Genomic DNA, 26,103 nt, shown 5'->3' with positions numbered 1-26,103 from the left:
TTAGGATTCTCAATAATTTATTATTTACATTAGCAAATTCCATTTGACTGTTATTCTATAGATAGAAATTAAAAGTCTGCAGAAGTGAGTTGTATCAACTTCTTCACGACCAACCAAGCCCCTTTACCAAGAAACAAGTCCAAAATGCATTCCCTCCCATTTCGATCCCTTCAAATTCATGTTTGCAAACAGATCGCAAAAAGCGCAATGGAAGGTCACATCGGCGAGTGCTGTCACAGCGAGAGCCGGGATTTCGGAGCACTCTGCAAGAGAGAGACCCTGAGGAGATTTTAACGATGCACTACTCAGTAGTCAAGAGGTTGCAGGGTCCAGTCCCGCTCTTGCTCCTGCTGTCCTACCCCACTGAAATCCATGGCATTACAAGACAACGAGGGCTGCACCTGGTCCCGCAGGCAGATCTCGGGATGCTAGACAGACTCCTTGAGCCAGACTGGCAGCGGAGAGAGTGTTTTTCCTACCACTGTAGACACACTGTAGCTTATCATTCTTCTTCAGTCCAAATACAACATAATTCTCATTGTCTTCCTCCCCATCTCCCTGGGAAGAAATATGCATAGGGAATTATCTCTCTGATGTAAACAATTGTCAGCACCATTCACATTTGCTGGTTGACATGAAAAAAAAAATCACATCCAAGTGCCTGCCATAGCCTTGACCCTTTTGAGCAGGGCAGCTCAGCTTTCCCATCAGCTTTCCCAATCTCTGAAATCATATGGGTACCCAAACATCATGCACAGTCCATTGTAATGCCAGCTGCTGTCTGCTTTACTATTCCAGGAAAGAGTAATCACCTCCTCAGTGATTATATAAAACCCCATGATTAAAAGAAGTAAAGCAGTCAGCTCATGTGTTCTGATTCCTGGAGGCACTCAATGGTATTTCTGACATCTTGTGTAAGGCACCAGTCATCCGGTAGCTGAGCAAAATGTGACCTGCAAGACCTCCATTAAGCAACCGCAGAGAGAACTGACAAAATTCAGCTGGTTTGCTTGCCTTCTTGCATGCATAGCATAAAAAGTGCGGTCACGCCATCTGGGGAAGTTTCTGGTGGTATCCTAAAAGAGGAAGCCTCAACTTGCACTGCAAGCCAAGGAGCATGGGTGACAACAAAAGTTTCCGATGGCTGTGTCAGCGTGGCGATTCCCACGGACATAGCAGAGATTTCCTTGGGCCCCAAGAGGCCTCTGCTGCCTTGCTTTCACGGAAAATGAGTTTGCTGTCAACAGCGAAGCAGTTACCTCCTTACAAAATGTCTCCATAACACACAATCGAGGGCCAGCTTTGCGGCGGACTTGCTGCAACTCCTTTGCTGTTGGTCTTGCTCACACAGCCGTATTTCTCAAGATGCGACGCTGGAGATAGCAGAGCCTACGGGCGAAGCGGTCGGCTGGATGCTGGCTGACTGCATCGCTGAGCAACCTCAGTCCAGAATATCAGTCTCAAATGGGACCAGGTGGTAGTATGTCAAATTGGTGACATAAGCTGTTGGATCATCACTGTCTTCTAGCTCTGAGGTAAAGTCACTAACGCTTTCGAACCTGAGGAGAAATAAATTAAAAAAAAAAAATCACACCAAAAGGCTTTAAGTCATTAATATTCGTATAGAAAATCAAAGTCAAAGGAATTGGAAGAAAAGTACTGAGGGAGAAGGCTAGGATATCTGAAGACTGACCCCTGGAAATTTTGAGAAAATACCTTTGTGAGGGGACTACTTGGAAAAAGGGCTGCAGGCAAGAATGCTTCTGCTGGTACAGCAAGTTAAAGTTCCGAGTAAATGTAGTATGTGGACTTGCTTCACACCAGAGCAGTGTTGCAGCATAAGTATTTCTAATGCTGGTTTGCAGCTTTGGCTTTGTGAAACTCAGTTTGCAGGGCAAAGATCTAGGGTCCCAACTCTTTTTCCAAAGCTTCAGTATCTCATTCCCTCTCTTGGCAGCCTGAAATTCAAATTCATACTAGAAGTTGTCAAGGAAGGTCCATGCAGATCATCTATGAATCATGAAGCTATAGTTTCTCTGACATCAGCCTATGTATCATTATGCTAGAATAACCAACTGGAGACACCAGCAATGCCATCTATTGTAATTTTCATAAACCAAGATTCAACACTTCCTAGAGAGAGTTGAAAAGTGAATGGAAGCCATTGCTCTCCATGTTCTTAAATAAACAGAGAGCCTGTTTCTTTATAACCTATGGAAATGAATGGGCTGAAGATTTTGCCTTCAGTAAAAGAGGATGGCTATTCCCTATGAAAATTGTGCTAAAACACAGCTGTGCAGCATGCTAGGAGAGCAAGTTCTCATCTCTTTAGATAGCAGTCTTCAGTAAAAGGGATTTTTATGACTCCTCTCCAGTATGACACTGACTCTTCACAACACTTGTCACTATAATACCTGATCTTCATATCTCATGACACCTGGTTACCACAATGCATTTAAGATGAGCCAGATCAAAAATATTACTAGTTTGTTTTCAGGCCACAGGGCTCCCCTCCTACTAACAAATGAATGATTTCCTGCGACATAGCCTTTCTTGTCAGGCAATTTTGTATGCCTCTGCAATGAGATTTTTATGAGTCTAGAAGAGCTTTCACTGTGGTATGGGAAAATCTTCCCAGAAAATACTCAGAGATGATCCCATCCACACCTCCTCCTCCCCACACTCATGTGTGTGTAAATAAACCATAGGTCAGTGAGAACCATCGTGCATGCAAGCAAATCATGTTGTTACCCTTGACTTTCAAAGCTACTAGTGAGGAAGGAAGGAAGCAGCAAGTGAGTTCTGGAAGAGTGAATCATGCAGCTGGAGTCCACATCCTTCCATTTTGTTCTCACAACATGTGACAGCAACATGAAATGTCTCCGTTCCCACATAGAAGCAGAAAGGAAACTGCCTTTGTTTCCTGTCTGAACTTGGACTCTAACCCTTTCACTTCACAGGTACCTTCTCTGGGTTTGGCTTTTGTATGAGGCCAAATGTCTAACACAAATAGCAAACAATGACTACAGTGTCCTTCCCCCAGAGCCTTGCTGTCCTCCCCATGGCATGAGATTTAGGTTTTGACAAGCAGAGAATACTTGAATATAAAGAAATTTCCAAATTTAGTTTCACTTGTTTTGGTATTTTCCTTCACGCTTCCTAAATCCTGTGTTATAGCCTGAACTTTTACAAGGATTACCTGCTGTCTCACACCTATTCTCAATCTGAAGGCATCAACTTGTTAAAATCTACACTTTCCTCAGTTACACACATTCCTGTTCCATGAAGGCTTGAATTTCTGCCGTAAGGAAACATTTTACTTCCTCCAAGATAACCTAGCAGTTAAAGGCAGTCACTGCAGGCCTAGGAATAAATCTCATCTCAGTTCAAGCAAAGGACTCGAAGAACTGTCAAGTTTCTTTTTCTCACACTATCTCTTTAATGTTTTGAAACAATTTGCATTCATTTTGATGGAGAAAAAAAACGAAATAGAAACTAAAAAAATGTACAAGATAGAAAAAGAAATCCTAACCTAGCTCTGAATACAGGACAGGTCTCTAACACCTTTTTAGGGCTGGCATACTTCAGCTCTCTGAATAGCAGATAAATAGATGAATCTATAAAATAATTTGGTTTAAAACTGCATGTCACCTGCAGATGAGCTACTTAGACTCCTTTAGTTAAGTGAGGCAACTGCAGACATCCCTCCTACCTCACCCTAGAGTCCTAAAAGTCAGGTATTTCAGAGGACCCGAAGAAAAGTGGTAGGATAAACCAACAGATAGATCTCCCACTCCCGTATCTCCCCAGAACTCTTTAGAAGCATCATGGATTACTGGATAGCATGGTCTATACATCCTGCAATGTATGGACACAGCTCTCTCTTTTCCACACTACTACCCGGTCCTTCTCACCTCTTTTTTAACTATGAGGACCACAATGTTTTTTCAGCAGAAACTCATGGATTTTTTCCTGCAGTGCTGCTGCGATGCTCTTTACTTACAATAAAACAGAAACGAGACTGAACTTTGAACGTTTATTACCCTCATTCCTCTATTCCCTCCAGGCTGTTTGCTTGCCTGCATGTGCGGGAACATGTGCAGAAGGGAGTTGACTTGGTATCTTGCAAACACTTCACAGGTCATGTTGTGCTGTCTTACGGACTGCTAGTGATCCAGAAACAACAGATTATGGAATACCAGTGGCACAGACAGAACAAAGAAAGCAGAAGAGGCGTCAAGAAGGCTATTTACATTCTGCTCTCCTTCTCTCCTCACTAGATTACTGCAAGTAGAAGGCCCCAGAGATTTTGTGGTTCTTCAGCCTCACTGGTAGGGTACTACAAGCAGCATGTGAGGTACAAAGCAGTGGCAGCCACATGCAGTGGTTACACAGAAAGCTTTCCTTGATGCCGTAAGGGAAGCATGGGCACGGAAGTCTGCAAAGCACTGCTCTAGAGTGCTCATATGAAACCAAACCCAATAAACTAGGACTATTTACTACAGCTAGCAGCTGTATAGGACACCCCACAGACAAAATGCTTTTGTGCTATTACCAACAGGTCTTTTTTCCAAAATAAACTCTGCAAACTACTATGGACATGCAGATTCCTAAATGCCCAAACTGCTGCCCTTGCTATTTTTTCCCCAAAGTACCGTGACTGACACACTATCTTTCACAAGGGCCTACTTCTTGTGCTGTAAGACAACCTTATTTATCATTTTAACTTCTGTTAATGCATTAGAGCTGCTGCTCACATTTGCCAGGAAGAAGAGAGAAACAAAGTTAATGGTTTGGACAGGTATACTCTTCGCTAGGTAAAAAACTGTCTAGATGGCTAGGCCAAAGAGTTGTGGTGAATGGAGTTAAATCCGGCCAGTGGCTGGTCACAAGTGGTGTTCCCTGGGGCTCAGTGTTAGGGCCAGCTCTGTTTAATATCTTTATCAGTGATCTGAACGAGGGGATCGAGTGCACCCTCAGTAAATTTGCAGACAACACCAAGTTGGGCAGGAGTGTTGATCTGCTTGAGGGTAAAATGCCTCTTCAGAGGGATCTGGACAGGCTGGATTGATGGGCTGAGGCCAATTGTATGAGGTTCAATGAAGCTCAGTGCCAGGTCCTGCACTTGGGTCACAACAACCCCACAGGCCTGTGGAAGAGTGGCTGGAAAGCTGCCCGGTAGAAAAGGACCCAGAGTTGTTGGTCGACATCGTGCTGAATATGAGCCAGCAGTGTGCCCAGGTAGACAAGAAGGCTAATAGTACCCTGGCTTGTATCAGAAATAGTGTAGCCTCAGGACTAGGGCAGTGATTGTCCCCCTGTACTCAGCCCTGGTGAGGCCGTACCTCCAATACTGTGCTCAGTTTTGGGCCCCTCACTACAAGAAAGACACTGAGGTGCTGGAGCGCGTCCAGAGAAGAGAAACGAAGCTGTTGAAGGGTCCAGAGCACAAGCCTTATGAGGAGCAGCTGAGGGAACTGGGGTTGTTTAGCCTGGAGAAAAGGAGGCTGAGGGGAGACCTCATCACTCTCTACAGTTACCTGAAAGGAGGTTGTAGCCAGGTAGGTGTTAATCTCTTTTCCCAGGTAACAAGTGATAAAACGAGAGGAAATGGCCTCAAGTTCCATCCGGGCAGGGTTAGACTGGGTATTAAGAAAAAATTCTTCACCAAAAGGGTTGTCAAGCACTGGCACAGACTACCCAGAGAAGTGGTTGAGTCACCATCCCAGAAGGTATTTAAAAGACGTGTAGATGTGGCACCTAGGGACATGGTTTAGTGGTGTACTTGGCAGTGCAAGGCTTACTAAGTTAGGTTGGACTCAATGATCTTAAGGGTCTTTTCCAACCTAAATGATTCTATGATGTTTCTCATTAACTCACAGGAATAACCCCAGTGTAAAATGGTGAGACAACAGCCCAGCTCCTCTCCTCAACTTATGTACAAGCAGTACCTGAACAGATCTCCTCCCATCTAAGACTAAAAAGCACAGGAAAAGCATTTTCTTTTCCTATCAAGTGTAGGATTTTGTTTTCCTGGAAAAATTCTGTATCTAATTTCACCATCTCCATGCAGCTTTTGCATTGCCACCTGTGAAAGTCTCTCCTATGGACCACAAGATGCTAATGACAATGGTAGCACCATCATGAAAATGCACATCCAGTACTGGAGAGAATTTGTGAGAAAGGCAGCATGTCCAATGCCACAGCCTCTGTCGCTGGTCTAAAAGACAGAAGCGCAAACAGTCCTGGCAGGGGAAGGCACCTCTGTAACAAAGCCAAAGCGTAAGTTTGAATGCATTTATCTACCACCACTCCTTGCACAAAGACTTCAGAGTACTCCGAGAACCATGCATAAAAAAAAAAGGAGGACTATTTATGCCACGTGGATGCTGAACACACTGGGTTCACCATATTTTGCAACAGTCTGGTGTACTGCCAACCAAAATTAGAGAGAAAATGAAGGAAGCAGAAGGCAACTACTTCAGAACAGCAGAGTAAGCAACTCCAACTTGCAAAAATGCTATAGTTTCTTTTGCAACAAGTATGAGACTTTTCAGCTGATGGATCACTGGATAGGTATCACTGCAGGCTACAACAATTAACCAGTTCAGCAGGACTTTGGGGAATGGAATGGTACCCGCTGAAGCTCTAAGTACTTCTCTCCAAAAAACAGTCTTGCTTTGCAAACTGTCTGATTTAAGTACTTTGGAAGCCAAAATCCAGAAGACATAATGAGTTTAATGTTGCTGAAAGGAAAAAGTTCCCATCTGATGACATACAAGTCCACAAGGAATTAACTGATTTCAGAATAGAAGACACCAATCCCATAAATCCAATTTAACAGACACCAAAAAGAAACTGCAGAGGATTCTGAAAGATTGTAAAGCTTCCCTTCCAGGCTACTAACCTACATTTAAAGCAACAGTATAGAAAACTTCTGCTTTTAAGAGAAGTTCAAATTTTATAAAACAGCTGTGCTACACAAGTGCCATTATCTCCTAGCTATTACCTCTCATGTTTAAGACATAGCTACAGGATGGGCAAATCTAGGGCACCATGAGATATTTCAAATTTATTAACTTCTTGATTCTTGATTTAATTTCCTTCAGGGAAGTTAATACAAATGCACAAAGCCAGTCTGTTATCCTAGATTTATTTCTTCTACCACAATTTCTGAAAAAACATGCCTACCATACAGTTTTTATCCTATTAGTATTTTCTGGCTTAATAGACGCTGACTTCAATGGGATGACAATTAGATGACAGCACTTTCTGATCCCAGACCAGTAAGTTTTGCTTGGGCTGCAGCACATTTTTAAAACCAAATCTAGATTTTAATTTTTGTTTTTAATCAAAATAAGGCAGGAAAAGGCTTTCTTTAGTAATTTGCTCCTCTTATTTTTCACTCTCAGAACTAAAGAGTGATCCACTATGAAATATGACAACTTTAATCTCCAGACATTGGCCTTACAGAATTTCCTCCAGTGTGTCTCTTCAGCCTCATCAATACAAACTTATAAACTTAAATGCTGTTAGCAAGGTCAAGGTTCAAAACACTAAATGGTAAGTTAATAGACTTCAAGAAATTACACTGGAGCCAGAGATACACTCCAATCCCTGACAAAATCTTATCAAGCTCTAAACCTTTTCACAGACTGGCGGTGACCACATTTCAATTGTGGCAAGGCAAAGCACTGCATTCAGAGATAAAGCCTTCATAAGGCTTTTAGTATTCTGTTTCCATCATTTTGACTGCTCTAATGAAAAAGTAGGTCAATGTTTCTCATTAAAAATATTTAAATGCTTCACTACCTGGAGCTTATTGAAATATCAATCACCTGCCATGACAGAAATCTGTAGGAGCAGATTTCCATCAATATCCATCTGTCAATACAGTCACTGGCCTAAGACCTACATGAAAGCCCTTCTGGTTACAGGTCTCTGACCCCAGAATACCTACATGCATTAGGAGACAGAATTCACAAATAAGACTAGTCTAATTTCCCTCTCCCCTAATGAAAAACACATGCTTCACTTAGTTCCAGCATGACACATCACCTGAGTAGCTGCTGAGCTTCCTTCAATTATGTTCAGGGCTGTGTTCTCCTCCTCTGAGGATGGTGTTTTGTTTCCCACAGAAAGCACACTCTTTGTAATAAGATATTCCATTTGTAAGGATGTTTGAGTTTCCAGATTTGGACTCAAACCAGCTCTCATCACAGTCATGAGAGAAAGAAAAAACCTATACTCTCACCTGGCAGGACCCCTATGACAACCACAGCTTTTTTTTCATACACAGAGGACTGAGCTCCTTGAGGTCAATCATTCTCACTGACAGACATTTTATCCATTTAATAGAAAGAACTGTGAAGCATTAGCAATCAGGGCCAGTAATCCTTAACCAGTCAGAACGACAGCTGTACCAGTCTTGCTGCTTGACAGAGGATAACATTTTGCTAGTGGGGGGTGGGAAAGCTACAGTTTATCCAAAGGTGACAGCATTACTCATGCACAAACCCCACTTACAAGTGTTCTGCTGAATCTACATCCAGGTGCTTCTCTTTTCCATTTGGTATACTGTGGTCAATGACTATTGTTTCAGTGTTGGCTAAACAAAATCCATTTGATCGCATGATTTCTGTCGGGAGAAGAAAGAAAACAAGATGAAAATCCCCCCAAAAGCTGGAAAACAACTGTATATCATATGTAATTGACATGGTTATGAACCGAGACGTGTTAAAAATCTGCACATGAAAGCAGGGATGAAGAGTTGGTTTCATAGCTTCTTACATCTGCAAACTGCCAGTGCTTAAGTAATTTTATTCATGTAATCAATTCATGACACAGAACATTTCAGAGAGTTTCCACCCTGTTACTGCCAGTGGCAAAATTCCCATCACCCTTAGCAGAATGGCAGCCCATCCACAAATTGCAACCTACCACTACCAAAACATAATTGTATGTTTCCTAGACAGACCCAGGCTTAAGCCAGTTAAGCAAAAATCAAAAAGACTGGAAAAAGGAAATAAAAAGTGACCTTCCAAGTTAATTCAACCACTATCTTTAAGTCATGTAAAGCAATACCATCTTCTGCACTGCCTTTAACTCTCCTTATTTGTTTCTTACTCTGTAAGAAGCCTCCAATCCAGAATAGCTAAAGTTTACACCTAATTTCACTGATTTACCACTATGGGGAGAGTTTATAATTAAAGAGTAGTATTTGATGTGAATAAGAAGTTAATCCACATCTGTGCTACACGGAAAAGCAAACTAGGCAAGCCACAAGGATTTCTTTCTGTCACACAATCTTCAATGAAGTTAAGGCCATCGCAAAATCAACATATATCTATATATAAATCAGCACTGACTTAAGTGGGATGACTCGTGATCTGCCTCAGGGCACAAGGACCCTGTGTTACAGCACTGCATGATCAGCACAAACAGAAGGAAATTAATCTGTGGCAGAAAATGTGGTAGGCACAAAACACACATACAGGGAATCCTCAAACCAATGAATTTCAACTATACATACAGTTCAAGTAATGAGCAGAAGATGAGACAGGAGAAAGAAGGGAGGTAATTTTTTAAAGTGTACATTTACATGTTCCTACACTGAGGTAAAGCCAGAACTCACTTCCATATTTTTCTTGAGAAAGTCATCTTTGACTTTCAGTCTGTATTTTACTGCAACTCACTTTAACAGAATATGTTTGGGGGTGGTAAACACACCGAATCCCAGCAGACCACACTTCATTCATGACTCATCTTGAACCAATATCGTACTGCAGAATAAGATTTATACCATAAATTTAAATTCAGCTTTCATCTATGAAGGCGACCCTTACTTTCTTCCCCATCACCTGCCACTATAAACAGGACCCCTGTAGGGGAGACAGTTTGGGGTTTTTTTCTTTTTCCAGAGAATAGAAAACATTTTTGCCTGCTCTTCTAAGTCTGCAACCCATGTAGAAATCTGCACTATGACTAACATGAACGCCACCGTGTTTTCCTAGTGTCCTTGACATGACCTAAGAGTTACAGCATTTCCTTGTTGTATGAACTGCTTTAGACGTTAACATTTACTGCCATCTACTGACAACACTGCCAAACACTGAAACCATTTCCAGTGTGCAACATTCAGACATGGTAAATATCAATTATCATCAAATTTCCAATCACTTAAATGACAAAACTAATTACCACAAGATGCTGTCAATAGCTGCACAGGTAGGAAAATCTTCCTCCAATTAATTAAGCATGACTCATCTCTACCAAAATCAATTTAGAATTAAAATGAAACATTATTATTCACCTAACATGGTTTCCATAGCTCCTCTACATACAGGCTGGCAGGAGGATTTCCCTCCCTGCTAGACTCTGTCCATCAGCCAGGCACCCTCACTCTGAATTTAGGTTCATCTTGATCACCTTCTCTCTGTTGCACCCACCACGTGACATGTTTGGTCATGCACACACCGAGTACATGTGTCCTAAAGAGGTACACATCCTCATAGAAATCATATGAAACCCTTCCAAACAGCAAAAAAGCCCCAAGCTAGAGCAATGCTTCTGTTTCTAACCAATGCAATTCCAAATGCATTTATTCTTGATATTTGCCTGTTTACAAAAAGAACACTGGCATCAGTCACCCTTTGAAATGTTTTTACAGCATACAGTTTGGGGATCCTTCATTTCATAATGGGCAGGTGCCAGGACCCACTTTGTAGCTCCAGTCTCACACAGTAGCAACATTTATCCAACAAACCCAGTGAACATATGCTCTCAAGGGTCAGTGCTGAGAACACGCCCTGGCATTCAGGAGGAAAGTGAGTAACCACGTTCAGTCTCTGGAAGCTGACTAATGTCAGGAACATACACCAGGAATTTTACCTGAGGTGTCCACATCAACTCAGGACATCATCCAAACCTCTCTAGCCACAGATGGGGTGAGATACACGTGTTGGCTCCCGTCTCTTGCTCCCAGGAAGCCAGACCTGCATCACCCCACTTTGCAGTACGGCCCTGGGGGCTGGCTCTTCTTTACAATCCCTGTGCTGCAGTGCAGCCTGCGCTCGGGGGCCCTGAAAGAAGGCACCAGCCCAGACGGGCTGGCAAGACCACGCTTCTCGCTGGGGCTCTGTATTACACGTACACTTCTAAAGAGTTATTGGTGGGCTCATAAACCATTTACCATTTAATTAAAATAACATTTAACAGAGGACTAGTTTGCTTAGAACCAGAGCTCAGGATCAATTACAAAAAAATCTACCCTATGTATAAGAGCAATACTTAAGACACACTGTTTACACCTTTAGCACACTGACACGCTGACTGGCCATTAACTGATATACTGTTAGTACCTTAGAAAACTGATACCAGTTTCACACTAAACACTTTACACACCTTGGAGGACTATGTCGTATTTCACTTTTATTTCACTCTCTGAAATAAACTCTTCCGGCAGCACAAGAACAGCATTTGCCATTAGGCTCATGCGAAACATTTCAGTAGAGAAATACAAAACCAAGCACACCAAAAGTCTACAGACCTTTTAACAACAGTCAGTAGCAGATGCAGAGGGGAAAGGCTGAAAGAATAGGCAAGGATAGAATAATACTGTTCTCCATTTTCCCCACTAGCAATCTGTGGTTTAGAAACTTCCAGTGTCTCCACTTGTGACAGGTCTCAATGTACTTTTCCTTCAGTTGATTGTCTAATTCCTTTTTGAAGGCATTTATGCTTTCAGTTCCACCATATCCTATGACAAAGACTTCCACTCCTTAACTGTGCTCCATATGAAAGCAAAACAAAATTATAATCTTACTTTTCTTTGTTTAAAGCCTGTTGTCTTTCAATATTATTGGTTAACCTATAGTTCTTGTTTCATGAGTAGAGGGTAACTGACCTCCCTCTATTCACAGCTTTGCACATTTCCATCACATCCCCACTCTGCCATCTCTTCTCAAAGTTGAAGTGTCCTTCTTAATTTAACTTTCTTCTTAGAGAAGCTGTTCAATGATTTGAATCCTTGTCCTTTATTTGTATTCTTTTAAATTCTATTATATTCTTTATGAGATGGAGAGAGCAGAATTGCACACACTGTATTCAAGATGGGATGGTGCTCCTTTTTCTGTTCTCCCCTCCTTTCTTAATAGTATCTAATATTCTCACTGCTGGTTTTGCTCACTGCTTGGCACTGAGCTTACATTTTCACAGGAGTGTATCAATAGCCTCAATACCTCCTTCCTAAGTTGTAACAGCACTATCATATGTGACAGTAGTGAGGACTGCATTTTCCTCACATCCACTTGTCTGCATTTATCAGCTTTCAATTTCACCTGACACTTTACTACCTGAAAACATGTTGCATATTATGTCAAAGCTAATTATATGTTCTATATTACAAAGCAGACTATGGAGAACTATTTTTTTGAATTGCTGGTAGAGAAAGAATAAGAGAAACAGCAAATAAAGTAATTTTCATTTTGTAATTCTTGTGTCAAATGTATGAAGCTAACAACTCTTACCTGATATTTTAACTGGACTTTGAAAGCTTGGCTGAATCTTATGGACATTGTCATTTTTTAGAACTTGGTCCAAAGGAGATCTCTCAAAGAACGTGAGGACAACTTCGGAGCGTGAATACTTAAAAAGAGAAAAAGAAACAGACATCCATTTTTACCAGTAGTTTTCCTTGCCCCTCTTCTCCCTTTCCACCTCTTTGTAATACAACAGAAAGACTTATTACAAGCAACAGCCTGGAGACGTCATTACCCAGTTCTGGCACTCAGCACTTCTCCAAGATACTCAATAAATTGCTGCTTCTTCTAGAGTTTGGCAAAGCCCATCACTTTCTAATCTGCATGAGAGTGTGTGTCACTATTGAGGAGTCAAGCTGGGCTAAATGTGGAACTTGGCTTACTCACCTTCCAGGGCATGTTTATAATAGTCTTCAGAAGCTTTTCCACTTCATTAAGTCTGGCTTCTATATCATGGGCTTCTTTTATTGTGATGAGCCCTAGAAACAAAGTAAACAGATCATGAGCATAGACAAAAGGACATTTCCATGTGCACACACACTTCAACAGCCAGAAGCAGCTGCTCAAGAAGATGTGGAATGACCTCAGACACCATGCCTCCCAGAAATGTCTTTTAACTCACACTGACAATAAAGCACATACCCCAAATTGAGGTGGGTGTAGTTACAAGCAGAGCTAGAAGCCTGACACAAATTCAGCTGTTTATGGTCATATTTAGGAGTTGCAAGACGAGCAGAAGTAGAACCACCTACTCCCTCACCCACAGTTTCACTACACAGCATTCCCAGAAGTGATAATCAAACAGCTTGTTTTCTGCTTCCAAGAACCATGATTCATCCTTTTTTCTGTCAATAAAAAGCAAAAGAAAACCCAAGAAAACAAAAAAACACAGCCCACATATAAGAGGAAAAGACTAAACACAAGCTAAACAAAAACCTTTAAGGGCAGTCTTGTATTTCTCTGAATGTAAGCCCCAGTGAGTGGCCCAAGGAAGATTTCTCAGTATCAAGTTCTTCAAGTACAAACCAACCTTTTGGGATTTTTTTATTTATTTTTTTTTTTTAAGTCACTGAATTATTACAGTGCTGCAGAAGGGATTAAAATGGAAATTTTGCTGTCTGGTGTCCAGAATGATGCATTACAATGCTTCTAATTTCAAATTGCTCAATATGGGGATCTTCAACGGTAATACCATATTTCGTACGTATAACCTGCAGGACATCTACCTTCCCTCTCCTTTATCAGACTCAGAGAAATATAGTGCAGATTATATGCATGTACAGGGAATATGAGGAGAAGTAAACCCCAAAATCTTGCATCCCTCTAGCAGTGCTTTTATTTCTGATCTTTGTAATCTACTTTTTCTAACCAAATCATTGTTTCACCTGTACATCTGGACAGCTTTTCCAAGGAACTGAATGCACACAGGAAAATAAAATACCTAAGAGACTTTTAAATTTAACAAGCTTCATTGGTAAAAAAAAAAATAATACAAAAAGCTGGAGAAGAAATAGACCAAATAAATCAAACCCATCTAAATAAAAATCAAAGCTAAAAATCTGCAAAGCAGTCTGTGAGAAGCCATGTCAATACACTAAAATTTTAAGCGCATCTCCATCTCCCTATCCAAAAGGCAAATAAATGTACAGAAAGAATCATCAAACATGCACAGGTGGGGACAACATCCACAAAATGTTTCAGTCTCCATCAGTCCTTGTTGTTTGTTACTAACGAGATATAATCCCATGCAAACTTTTCAGACAGAAATGTGACTTTGAAGATGTCAGCTCTCCTTCATTTACAGCTCTAAATAGAACAGAGATTGCCTCCGGAGCAACCAGGTTCACTTGATAGTAGTCCCACAAAAGTAGCCTGGTTGTGTAAGCCTTTCTATTGCTTGACAGTCCCTCATTTTGCCTGTTTTTGTCAGCATCATTACCGCCTCACCCCAGCCCAGCTCACTCCCTCTTCTGACAGCGGAGCGGGGCGTACCAGCGGGCGTACAAGGAAGGCAGCCGTGTATCCCTCTTTGATCAGTGTACACTACAGTTGGGTAGCTTTGCCTGGAAATTCTCTGAAAGGCTGTAAACCATCTGCATGGGGCCACAGACTGCGTATTAGCTGGGCTGTGCTTCACATTACAGACCTGAATTGCAGACCAGCACCCTTCATTTTCCTAACTACTGGGTGTGAGCAGCAGGCCTGGGTGGATCTGCTTCACCCTTCCACAAATATGTTCCCATCCCACATCTGAATGAAGTTCAAACCTTTCAAAAAAAGTGTTCTCATCTTCCCTAAAAAAAAAAAAAAAAAAAAAAAAAAAAGCTGTTAACGGCCCCATGGCTCAGACACCCCACTATGATGTTAGAAACACACTGTCACCCTGCCACAGTCCACATCAGAGAAAAGGGAGCAGCTAGCCACCAAGATGCCGGATACCAAGGGATGCCTCCACTTCTGCTGGTCTTGCTCCAGCCTACCTCAGTACTGACAGAGCCAGAGCAGAGACTGCTCGATTGCAGCTCCCACCTTGCAGGCAAACACCTCAGCGCTGACCCAACGGGGATTCAGCATTCAACTGCTCTCTCTCAAATCCGCCCTCAACCTCAACCCTTTTCCCAAATAAGCATTCACTGTTGAAACTAGTATTTTACCAGGAAGAGGGATACTTTCAAACAAATGAAGATATTCAGGCCAGGGTGGGGGAACAGGGGGGAGGGGAGAAAAACTACCTCACCAACAACACTGAGCATTCATCCTGTGAGGAAAACCAGCCAAGCAGTTAGGATTTTCTCTCATTAGTAATCAGGGAAAGCATCTGCAGCTCCACATGGCCTTTTTATACTTCAGCAGGAGAAGTCGGACAAGGCCGTCAGCCTGTCGCACTGTCACAGATCACCCAATAGGAGGTTTCACAGCTTCTCGCATTCACCAGGAATTTCCAGCCCTGGTATATTCCTCCTTCCAGCTCTTGGAAAGGCACCAGCCATTCAAACCCACACTCCAGCTTGGATACTGGCACAGACAACTTGTAACATCTGACACGATAAAGACTGTTTCTTACTGAAGCTTTTAGTAATATCAAAACCAAAAGGCAGACAGCGTAGGAAGGAGAGTGATACATCTGCTTGGACATTTTCCTACGTACGTGCTCAATGATTACAGATGCACAGCTTTGGGGTGTAAAGCTGCTGACCTTACATGAATTCCCTGTATAGGGAATTCAGTCTGGCTGGGCTAAAGCCTTCCCTTTCATACGTCTACAGTCCAAACACACAGAAACCATTTGACTGGCTAAATATATATATATATATAACCCTGTAATTTCTTCTGCAATAGCCACAAAGTTTGTAAGGCCCTCATTTATCTTAATTCTACAAGTCTCTGTTTTTAAGAGTTAACAGATGCCCTTGTGGTTTTCAGTTCGTTGTAGCCTATGATCCCACACCGTGAGGGATGGCTCACAACCCGAGAGCCACGCTGACCGGAGCAAGGCTCTGTCTGCCCCAGCAGCTGGGAGGAGCGGGGGCCCCGGTCCCTCCTCCCGCTGCCTTTCAGCCCTCGGTAGCTGGCTGCTGCCATCAACCACAGCACATATATGCACGAGGAACACTGTGGTTTCGCAAGGTGAAGCCTCCGGTGGCAACCCTGGTTTAAGGTGATCTCACCCTCCCCTGCAACTCATTTCCTCTCCCACACCACAACGTGAGGCCGCTTCTGCTTTGCCAGCACAATTAGGTGAGCAGCGGGGGATACCTCAAACTGCTCTTGTCAAAGGCTTCACCTAGGGAAAGCCCAGTCTTTGCAGAGGCAGCAAAGGACTGCAGGCTAGGATGCCCCATTCAAGCTGCTTTCTCATCCAGGCATTATACTGAGTTTGAGCAGGAGTCAGGACTTGTATAAAGAAGGGCCACAGAACCGCACTTCAGCTTTGCATCTCTATTCTTCACTTTGCAGGGGCTTCTCCCCTGCCTGTCTTGTTTTTCTTGTTCAGAAGCTTTGACGAGGTGAAGGGAAAAAAAAAAAAAAAAAAAGCCAGAGACTGGTGTAGGACCTCCAGACTCTGGAAATGCCTGGACAGACAGACACACACACACATGCCAGCTGACTCTGCAGACAGAGGCCAGTATCTCCACCATTCATTAACTCCGACACAAATGCAGCACAAGCTGGAAGCATCTGGAGTGCACGGGACTCACTGGCCACGTATACAGCATCCGTGCAGCAGCTACACCACGTCCTGAGGCTGTTGTCTCTGCCCACGAACCATAAATGCACATCTATCTTTCCACCTGGGGCTTTTAGACCCCAAGAACCCTTATTCAGACAGTTTGCTATAAAATAAAAATAAGACACCAGCAAAGCACCCAGTAGCCTGGAACCAGTTGCACTTTCAGTCATGCAACAGAGCTGAGCTCAGAGCTGGGAAATCTCTTAGTGAGGTCATGGTGAAAGGCTGTTCTCATGCCTTTTCCTCTGCTCTGGCCCCTGTCTGACTGTTAATGGAAAACATGTGCAAACTCCTCCCAGGAAAACTTTGCTCTCCGTCTTGTTACCCGTACTGTGCTTGGACAATTAACTATCATTTCAAGTGATTTAAATGCTATAAACACCTATGTTTATAGAGCTTGAGGTAAACCGGAGCCCCACCAGCTCCTTTTTTACCACAAAACCCACTGACAAATACCACAAACCTCTAAGATTTCTTCACCCCACACACTGGGTGATCGGAGGGACAAGACAGGCACACCACCTAACCCAGGGTGGCACACACCTGTACCTGGGATTTTTGCTTTTAGCAGGGTTCTGCTGTGCACACAACCCTCGTGGTCAGTGACCACATTCAATCCCTTTGACACCTTCTCTGCCCCTCTCGACCAAGAGCCCCAGGCAGAGTCCTTGAGATGGGTGTAAAGGATTTGCCCGCAGTTTTGAGACCAAGCGCGCATAGTAGCTGTACGCATAGCAACGTGTTCCTGGGAAAACACGGCACAAACAGCCCCAGAGGCCTGCAGCATCCTTCCTGCTGTGGGACCTCCATGCCAGAGCAGCTGCAGGAGGCCGAGAGAGTCGGCCAGCAGCCGCGTACCTGGCACCCCGGCTCATGGCGTGGGAGAGGGCCCAGAGCTGCAAATGAGCAGGAAACGAGATCAGCAGAGGAGGAGAACGAACTGGGAGCCAATTCCTGATGTCAGCACACAAGCCTTGGGAGGCCCGTCCCGTTACCGTGACATGTGAGCCGCTGAATCTGCGACTAGTGACATTTTGACAAGCGCAGATGCAGCGGGACAGGAAGCGCAGCATGGGCTCCGCGGCTTGTAATGAAATCACGAGGCAGTCCCGACGGTCAGCCTCCACGATGAGCGTGCTGTCTCAACAATCCTCTCCTGCCTGCCAAGGAAGAGCAAGCTCATGCCTAAGCTAAGTATGACTCATCTGCCACCTCTCAACGATGACACATGGAAGTCTGTGTTTCTGGAGATGGGTTGCTATGTGCACGTCATGATGTATACATGATTTCAAGCTGCGGGCAAAACCCTGTTTCTCCAATGTGAAGGACTCCGCTTCAGGTCAGGAAAGGAACAAAGAGTGTCCAAGAGATATCCTGCTTTCTTAAAATCAGTTCAGTATTTATAGGAGGCTGAGCAAGAGCAGAAGCCAAGGTGTACTTTCTGAAGATGTGTGCAAGATGTAATGGTGAAACTCATAAATGCTGTGTATTTTAGCACGTACATGAATATTAAAATATTGCATTGAGCCCTCCTCACCTAATCCTCTTTCCATCCCCTATGGGAAGACTGCAGAGTAGGTATCAAAGTGAAAAAGGAGTATCAAATCCAGGGAGAAATCTTACTGTGTTCTGCTACCCTACACTGCAAGAAAGGCTTAAGGCCTATAGATTCAGATCTTGAGCCCATCCTTCTCTCTTTGCACAAGCCCGTGAGCAACAGTTAGGGATTTCAGATCTTCAGGGAAGATATATAAGTTGACTTTCACAGTAGACTGCTACTCTGCTCTCTCTCCTGACCAGACTGTATGGCTTCAAGAGGAGATATGCCCCTTCTCCCCAGTTACTGTATCCATTAACACTGCAGTGCTCAAGCTTTTTTATCCTGTACCTTCATTCCTCCTTTCCCTCAGGTGTTTTAACCCATGTGAACACACACAATTCAGAATATAGATGGAGCGGTGGCAAGAAGGTCCCAGCCACGAGAGGAGATGTACAAAAATCACAGAATAATGTCCAATGGAAGAGTTCAATCTGGTTCATCCAAAGAAAGGCCAAGTCCAAAGTCAGATCAGGCTGCTGGGGACCATGTCCAGTTGATTTCTGAATATCCCCAGGGACAGGTGTTTCACAGAATCATGCAGGCACTGAAGCTACTGAGGTAGGACATGGATCAGGGATGAAAGATGATAACTCAGCCCTGTGTCTTCTGTTATTTTGCTCCTTTGCACTGCTTCCCATTTCCTCTCTTTGATGAACCGGGCTCTTCTCAATACCACTTCAGCCGGCATATCTCCCTGTTTCATGGCCACGATGCCTCTTCCCAGCAGTTTCTCTGATTGCATCCCTCCTCCCTGCAGACACATGTCCCCTCAACCTCACTGTCTGGCAACTATGGCATTAGCCACCTCAGACTGGACTCTGAAGGGGCCAAAACAGCTCCCACTTACAGCTGCTTCCTCTCTGACAGAGGATAATAGGAGAAAAGGTTGTTAGATGGACAAAGGAATACTCAGTGCTATGCAAAAGCCAGGAAATTTAAAAAAACCCAGCACATGGGAAAGCTTGTTTCACACAACTTGTCTTCACTAACTCTGCAGAAATAACACCACAGGAATCCCTTAAATCCAAAGACATGATAAGATCCAGAGAAGAGCTAATAATTACAGACAATCGGGGATATCAGATCTCCAATTACTGGAGACCAGGCCTGTCACTTTTCTGTTCTCTGCTGGTTATTTATGCTGTCTTCTGCAGCATCTGGTTCTCATCACTCGGGACAGGATGCCAGAGCTAGCTGGGGCACTGGTCTGACTTACTCTGGCAGCTCTGGCAACTCCTCTTTGACGCCTCTTGCCTAATTCTACAACACCTCTCCCGAGGCAGACACACTTCCCCTCGTGGGGAAATTCATCCATCTCATAAGACAAGAGTCACTACAGGCTCTAAGGTCTTTACAAAGGGTTAACTATTTGTGCAGTACCCCTGACAAGATCCATCGTGGTGGTATTACTTAGGGAACAGCTAAACAGATACGATGGTGTTGAAAAAAGGGGTGCAGGGAGGTGGGTTTTTGAAATTTGTTACCTGTTGTGCTGCCCTTTTTAAACTTTACATTGAGGAACAAAATAGGAATAGGGCTTTTAAAGAGGTATGAGTACACGAAGTGCATATAAGTCACTCCATACTTTTAGAAGTTCCATTAGGTAGCAATGAGCATAGATACTGAGAGAAATCTGTTACATGCAGAAAGATAGCTTTCAAAACCCTGAACACGCCTAGCTCCAACACACACCATTTCCTCTTTTGCAGTTCATATGCAACAGAAGTAAAAACACGGACGGTGCAAAGTCCTACCCACACAACTGAAACCCCCCAGAGCAGAAATAGTGACTGTGACCACCTGAGGACCCTGGCACGCTCAAATATGCATGCAAAGCAAGGAGTTAAGTTCAAAGCTTGTAAGTCCAGACCCTCCAGCTGATGGGTTTTCCACATATGCATTATTAGTTATGAGATCTCCCAGGATCTCCGTAGGGGAGACGGCACCTCATGGTGACAGAACTCAGCAGACAGGCTTTCCCAACAGAGCTCCCTGTCTTGATGCCTGACAAGCCACAAGAAATAAAAAGATGTCAAAGAAGCACAAGATAAAAGAGAACAAAGCAGTCAAAGCCTGATGAAAAATGCAAGCTCCTGCAACCATTTTTAGTTCGGATTTCTTATCAGGTGAGAACTGTCATGAAAAAACAACCTCATTTCCATTCCTCTCCACCAAAATCCTGCCAGACACATTGCCTCCGTCCACCACAAAAAGGCAACTTGTGCCTAGATTTATAACAACTCAGCCAGCTTAATTTATCTCCATCATTACCAATGAACCATGAAATTCAGCTAATAAAAAACAAACCCGGCAGCCTCAACCTTAATTTTGGTTATACAGCACTGCTAGAGCTTGATAACCAAGGACTGCATCCTTCGTCTGCCAGACAGAAGCTCTGAGCAAGCTCCACTAATGAACTGTTGACAATGTCAACAATGGAAAGAGCACAATAGATGCAGTGTATTTATCTGTATTGTCACAGCACCGAAACAGCTGCTGTCTGTGGAAGCCACTATGCTGCTTCTGTAGAGCTCCCGCTTCTCATAAATCACACTCCCAGATGGCCTTGTAAACAACAACAACACTATAATGCAGCATACAGAAAACCGTAAGTTATGAATGCGACATTTGCAAGCAAATATAATGTTCCTGGGCTGGCTCTTCAGGAACTGCCTTCTGCTTTGGGCAAGTCCTTCCAACGGCAGGAACTTCCCATGCGCTTCCCGGTGTGCAGCCACTCGGACACAGAAAACAGCCGATCATCTGCTTCCTGCATGAGGCAACCACGCTGGAGGGCAAGCACAAGACTCAGAGCTAAAGCTCAGCACTAGTCGCCTGGGAGGGACTGCTCAGGGTCTGCTGCAGGTAAAGTGACCATCTCTGCGCTAGGAGGCAAGCTACAGACACAAAGTTTCTATAGGAGTCTCCAGCACTACTGGAGAACCTCTATGGATGGACAGAGGTTGAGCGCCAGCAAGGCAGAAAGGAACAGAAAAGTTCTGGAGAGCTGCATATAACCAGCAAGCTGGTGAGGGAAACCTGGAGGCAAAGAAAGGGTACCAAGTGGCTCAGGGAAAGCAAGCTGGAAAAGCAGAGAGAAAAATAACAGAAAGAAGAGCAAGGGGTAAAAAGGCCACAACAGAGCAACATGAGTCAGAGGAGGCATGGAAAGAAGGAGGGGGGAGGAAAATGAGCACTTTGGGAAGAGAGGGCCCATCCAGTAAACAAAAAATCTGTAAGACTGAAGAGAGTTTCTGACTTGACAGCTCAGAGTATCAGAGCAGGACCAGTGCTACACATGGGCGCAATGTGAACAGTGACGTTGGAAAAGCATCCGAGCCTCTGTTCTGATGATAAAGGCAACAAAACAGTGGCAAAAAAAAGATTGCCAGAAACCCCCCTGCCACTCCAAGGGCAAAACAAACCCCAACTTTGAATGGCTGCTAACGCGCTCTTCTGGCTTCCTGGGGCTGCTCCTGCCTACTCTGAAGTCAGAGGCAGGTGTCTGACTGCTGACTGCACTAAAGATGGATCAAGTTGTAGGATAAATCTTAGATGAAAACCCCTCAGAGGTAATATTTAGAGAAAATAAGAGGAGAAAAAAAAAAGTACATTTCCAGGTTTATACTTAATTTCCAGTGCCTATCAGGTCTGCTGCAACTATTTCTAAATCATCAATTTTAAGTTGGCTTGTAAGTACATAGTGTTGCCTTTCTCCTGCAGGCTGGTTTAAATACAAAAGGTGTTTATTTTGCATATAGAAACAGACAGTTTAGTAACATTGGGCTACGTTCTAGCTCTGCTAGGAGTGAACTAGCCCATGTTTTCCTGTGATCCTCTTTTGTGCATTTGCCTAGAGCAAGGGATGGGCACATATCAGACACAAAATACTAGCAAGTTACTGGTAACGTCACAGTGAATCACATTTAGTCACCCTGCAGGTATGCACATCTCTAACCTTGCTCACCAGCTTACTAGTAAGATGCCTTGGGTTGTGGAACGTCCTTGGCCCTTAGCATCACAGTACACTCCAGATGCAGAGAATGCACTTTGCGACTTGTTATTAGTTATCAAAGACAAGACCAGATTGTGTGAATGGCATACTCCCCCCTGGGAGCTCCCCTCTTCTCTATCAAAGAAAGGGTAAGATGAACAGCCACTGCAGAAAATTATACCTCCCGCCCTCTCCTCTGTCATCTCAAAGCGCTCTGCAGATCTGAGAAATATGGAGAGGGAGAGCACTGTGGAAGTCAGTCCAAGGGGACGGGGGATGGAGAAAGGAGAGGGCTGTTCGCTGCTGCTGAGCAAGAAAAGGAGCACACTCTTGCTCAGTATTAGCTTTTTGCTGAAACCAGCAATAATAGTAACAGCCAACTCTTTCTAATATTGCTGACATTAAAAAAAAATCTTATTTTAAAAAGTTAATAACATCAAATAGCTCAAGCTTTCACTCCTCAACCATATCCCTTAAATGTAACATACTGCAGCTTGACTGAGCTGTAGGATAATGCTAGTCCTTTTAATGCTCCTTAGGCAAATCTGTAGGGACTTTGGAATCCTTCAATGCAATGCAAATTTGGTTTGCAACATTTTATCGCTTCCTCCAGATAAAAGGCACAGCTAATATTCACCTTCTTTCAGAAAGCCTAAGATAAACACACAACTCATATACATATGCATATACATTTGTATGTATATCAAAATACACACAAACGTGTATGACTGAATGCTAACATACACAGGAGTATGCTTTTGTCAGGTGTTTTTGTTGGGTTAAGTATACTGAGCTTCACTGCAGGCAGCAGGACGTCTGCTTTGAAACAGGACATTAAGAAACCGTGCTTGCTGCATGAGTTTTGTGAAGACCGGACATGCCCCATGCAATCTCTTCTTACACCCAAAGCTTTGTGTCAGTGTCACTTAGTTAAATGAGATTTTTATGTTTCAACTTTGTGAAGTTACACTAGGCTGTGGCCAGCCACTTTAGAATGCTGGTACGATTAGGTGTTCTCTATGCAGAGAAGCACATGCTGCAATGTCATTTTCTTTAGAGCAGGAGCTGCGTAATTTTAAACAGAGTATTACTGAAAATGTGCAGCACACTGTGATTGCTTAGAAACTACTGATTTTCATTCTGCCTCTGTTGGAAAGTTAACCCCCAACCCCTCACCAAGCTGAGCAGATCATGATCTGTTTATATTGGGTTTCGATTTTTCAAATCCTGGACTGATGCTTTGCTCATTCCTAATTCTACTGAAGTCAGTATGCCTCTTCCTGAGGTAAGGGTAAGTGAAGGTTGCTGGCTCCAGGTCTTAGGCAGGAACTGAGTGTTGCAGGCTGAGGATGCTTACTGTTCCCCAGCTGTTCATGCACTAATGGTGTATGTTAACTGGAACTTTCAAGGAAAGCCAGTGCAAGTGAACATAATCCCATCCAGCTCCAACTGCACAAACGATGCCTCAGAGATGTGAAAACAGTTGAGTATTTTGCAAAAGCTGTGGCAGGTCTTGAGACAGGAGAAGCAGCACGCTCACTTGAGAGAGGCACTGAGGAATGAGAACGGCTTTGGGACACACAGGGGCTCCTGTGCCTGAGTGCTGGGGAGGGAGCACGCTGGAAGGGGCAGGAGGCCAGGGCCAGCAAGGACCGAGTCTGTCTCCAGCCAGACCCAGCACATGTCCCAGCCCAGCTGCCAATCTACTCTTCAGAGCCCCATAAAGCCAACAAGTGCAGGGACCACCCCGGGAAGTCAAATTTTAGTCACAGTGACCCTGGCAGGTGCCGTGTCCCGCAGGCCACAGGTAGGCTCGCTCCAGACCGACCCAGCACCCTCAAAATCCAGGGCCCAGGTGCCATCCACACTTCAAGGCCGTGTTATTTAGAACTTACTGCCGCTTGAGCACCACTAAAAATCACACTCAAGAGTCCTTTAGGTGGGGCACCCGCAATGGGTAATATATTTGCAGTGTTTTAGGCTCCTGGTCAGCAACTTAATTGCTTGAGGCAGTCCAAGCACACAGCAGGGCTGACAGGTGAGGGGGCAGAGAACTGCGGGCACAGAGAAACACCCCCTCTCCCATTCCCAGCTTGCACCCAAGTGGGGGGCACACAGCCCCCCTCCAGCATCTCCCACGCCCCCCCCCGCAGCGGGAAGCGAGGGGCTGGCGGGGCTGCGCCCCATCCCCGCCGTCTGCAGAGGGCACTCGGGGCCTGCGAGCGCCGGCGGAGCCCAACCACCGCCTCCCGGCAGCGGGAAGGGGAGAAGCCCGGCGCCGGGGGACCCCGGCCGGGGAGCGGGACGCGGCTCCGGCGGCCGAGGGGAGGCACGGAGGGTGAAAGGTATGTGCGTTTTTAAACGAGGCACAAAACCCCCCCCAACCCCGAGAGCATCAAAAGGTAGATCTGCAAAGGGGGTTGGGGGGTGGGCGTCACCCTAGCGAGGTGAGAGGCGAAATGAGAGCAGGGGAGAACTTCCCCATCCTCTCACAGAGGAAAACGGATGCAAAATATCGGCTTCTCCCCGTTCCTCTTCAATCAGATCATTTAGGTGGTTACTCAAACAGCTGGGGAGACGGGAAGTGCTACGCACACATCCATTTTCAAACGAGCGGATGCTCTGCACCACTCTACACACTTGTAATATTTGAGAACAAAACACGTAACTGTATCTAAAAAAAAAATACCCCAGACGTTAAACAAATTCAAACCAAATCCCAGGACAGCTTAACAGGTACATTCTGCTTCTGCACTGCGAGACCTGAGCCCGGACAACTTTCCCTCTGCTGGGTTAATCCACTTCAGAAACGAAAAGAGAAAACACGGCTCGAACCGCTGGTGCAATTCCCCTGTTTTGCAGAAGTTATGCGAGGAATCATGCCAGCTCCCAGAGTCGCTCCGTCCGCTGGCAAGCGCCGCAGCCTCTTTTTTTTTTAGTTATTTTTTTTTTTTTTCTCCTCTCCTTGTGGCAAACAACATACCAACGTGGGGAGATTTTTCAGCTACAGCCCTTCTCCTGCCAACACCCCCACACCCCCCCCCCGCCAGCCCTCCCTCGGGAAGCCTCGGGGAGGCCGGAGGCAGCGGGGAGGGGCAGCGCCAACAGGGACCCCTCTACTCCCCCCCGGCCCAGCCCGGAGCCCCCGGGGGGGCAGCCCTACAGACACACACACACAATACAACAGCAATCAACAGCCCGGAGGAGTTTCCGACAGCAAAACGCTCCCCGCAGCTGACTCCGGCTCCTCACCCGCCTTCCCCAAGCCAGGGAGGGACCTCCCGCCTCCCCCCCAACAAGTACCCCCCCCCCCCCCGGGGAAGCTCAGACCTTGGAGCAGGGGGGAGCGGGACAGCTCGGGCCGGTCCTCGGGGAAGGAGTCGAGAAGGCGCTTGAAGAGGCGGCCGAGGTCGGAGTAGCTGCGGTGCAGGTAGAGGATGTTGCGGTCCGACCACTCGGTGCGGATCTCGTAGAACTCCTCCTCGTCGCCCCGCCGGCTGATGATGAGCCGCCGGATCCCGTTCACCCAGCAGCCCCGCACGTACATGTTCACCAGCGAGGTGCCCTCAAACACGGCCGAGGCCATCCCGCCGCCGCCCGCGCATCCCCCGCCGCCGGCGGAGGGCGAAGCGCACCGCCCCGCGCCGCCGCGGCCAAGTTAGGAGGAGGAGGAGAAGGAAAAAGAGGAGGAGGAGGAGGAGGAAGAAGAGAGAAGGGGGGTGCCACCCTCCGCACGGCC

General features: G+C 45.0%; 1 protein-coding gene across 2 annotated transcripts; it reads right to left on the bottom strand.

Annotated features, from left to right (window-relative positions):
* Positions 1–26,103, bottom strand: PXDC1 (PX domain containing 1). 2 transcript variants are annotated; one of them, XR_006166904.1, is made up of 6 exons: positions 25,695–26,103; positions 12,927–13,018; positions 12,528–12,645; positions 8,527–8,638; positions 1,260–1,559; positions 1–558 (listed from the first exon to the last, which is right to left on the bottom strand). XR_006166904.1 is itself a non-coding variant. In XM_042806930.1 (5 exons), exons 1-5 carry the CDS (start codon positions 25,948–25,950, stop codon positions 1,442–1,444), a joined length of 696 nt encoding a protein of 231 aa, XP_042662864.1. In that variant the 5' UTR covers positions 25,951–26,103; the 3' UTR covers positions 1–1,441. The 2 variants fall into 2 exon arrangements, 1 of the variants encoding a protein (XP_042662864.1); XM_042806930.1 differs by having other exon boundaries at positions 1–1,559.

Source organism: Tyto alba, unplaced genomic scaffold, assembly GCF_018691265.1.
Source record: "Tyto alba isolate M040663 unplaced genomic scaffold, T.alba_DEE_v4.0 Super-Scaffold_48, whole genome shotgun sequence".
Classification (NCBI taxonomy): domain Eukaryota; kingdom Metazoa; phylum Chordata; class Aves; order Strigiformes; family Tytonidae; genus Tyto; species Tyto alba.
The sequence above is the reverse complement of the archived record's forward strand: the minus strand, read 5'-3'. Positions and strand labels throughout refer to the sequence as shown.

Excerpts from the sequence above, each read along its gene's own strand:
- PXDC1 (XM_042806930.1), bottom strand. The coding sequence starts at position 25,950 with ATGGCCTCGGCCGTGTTTGAGGGCACCTCGCTGGTGAACATGTACGTG. Across the intron at positions 12,646-12,926 it reads TTATAAACATGCCCTGGAAG|TATTCACGCTCCGAAGTTGT; the intron begins GTGAGTAAGCCA and ends TCTCTTTTTAAG. Across the intron at positions 8,639-12,527 it reads AAGTCCAGTTAAAATATCAG|AAATCATGCGATCAAATGGA; the intron begins GTAAGAGTTGTT and ends TTCTCCCGACAG.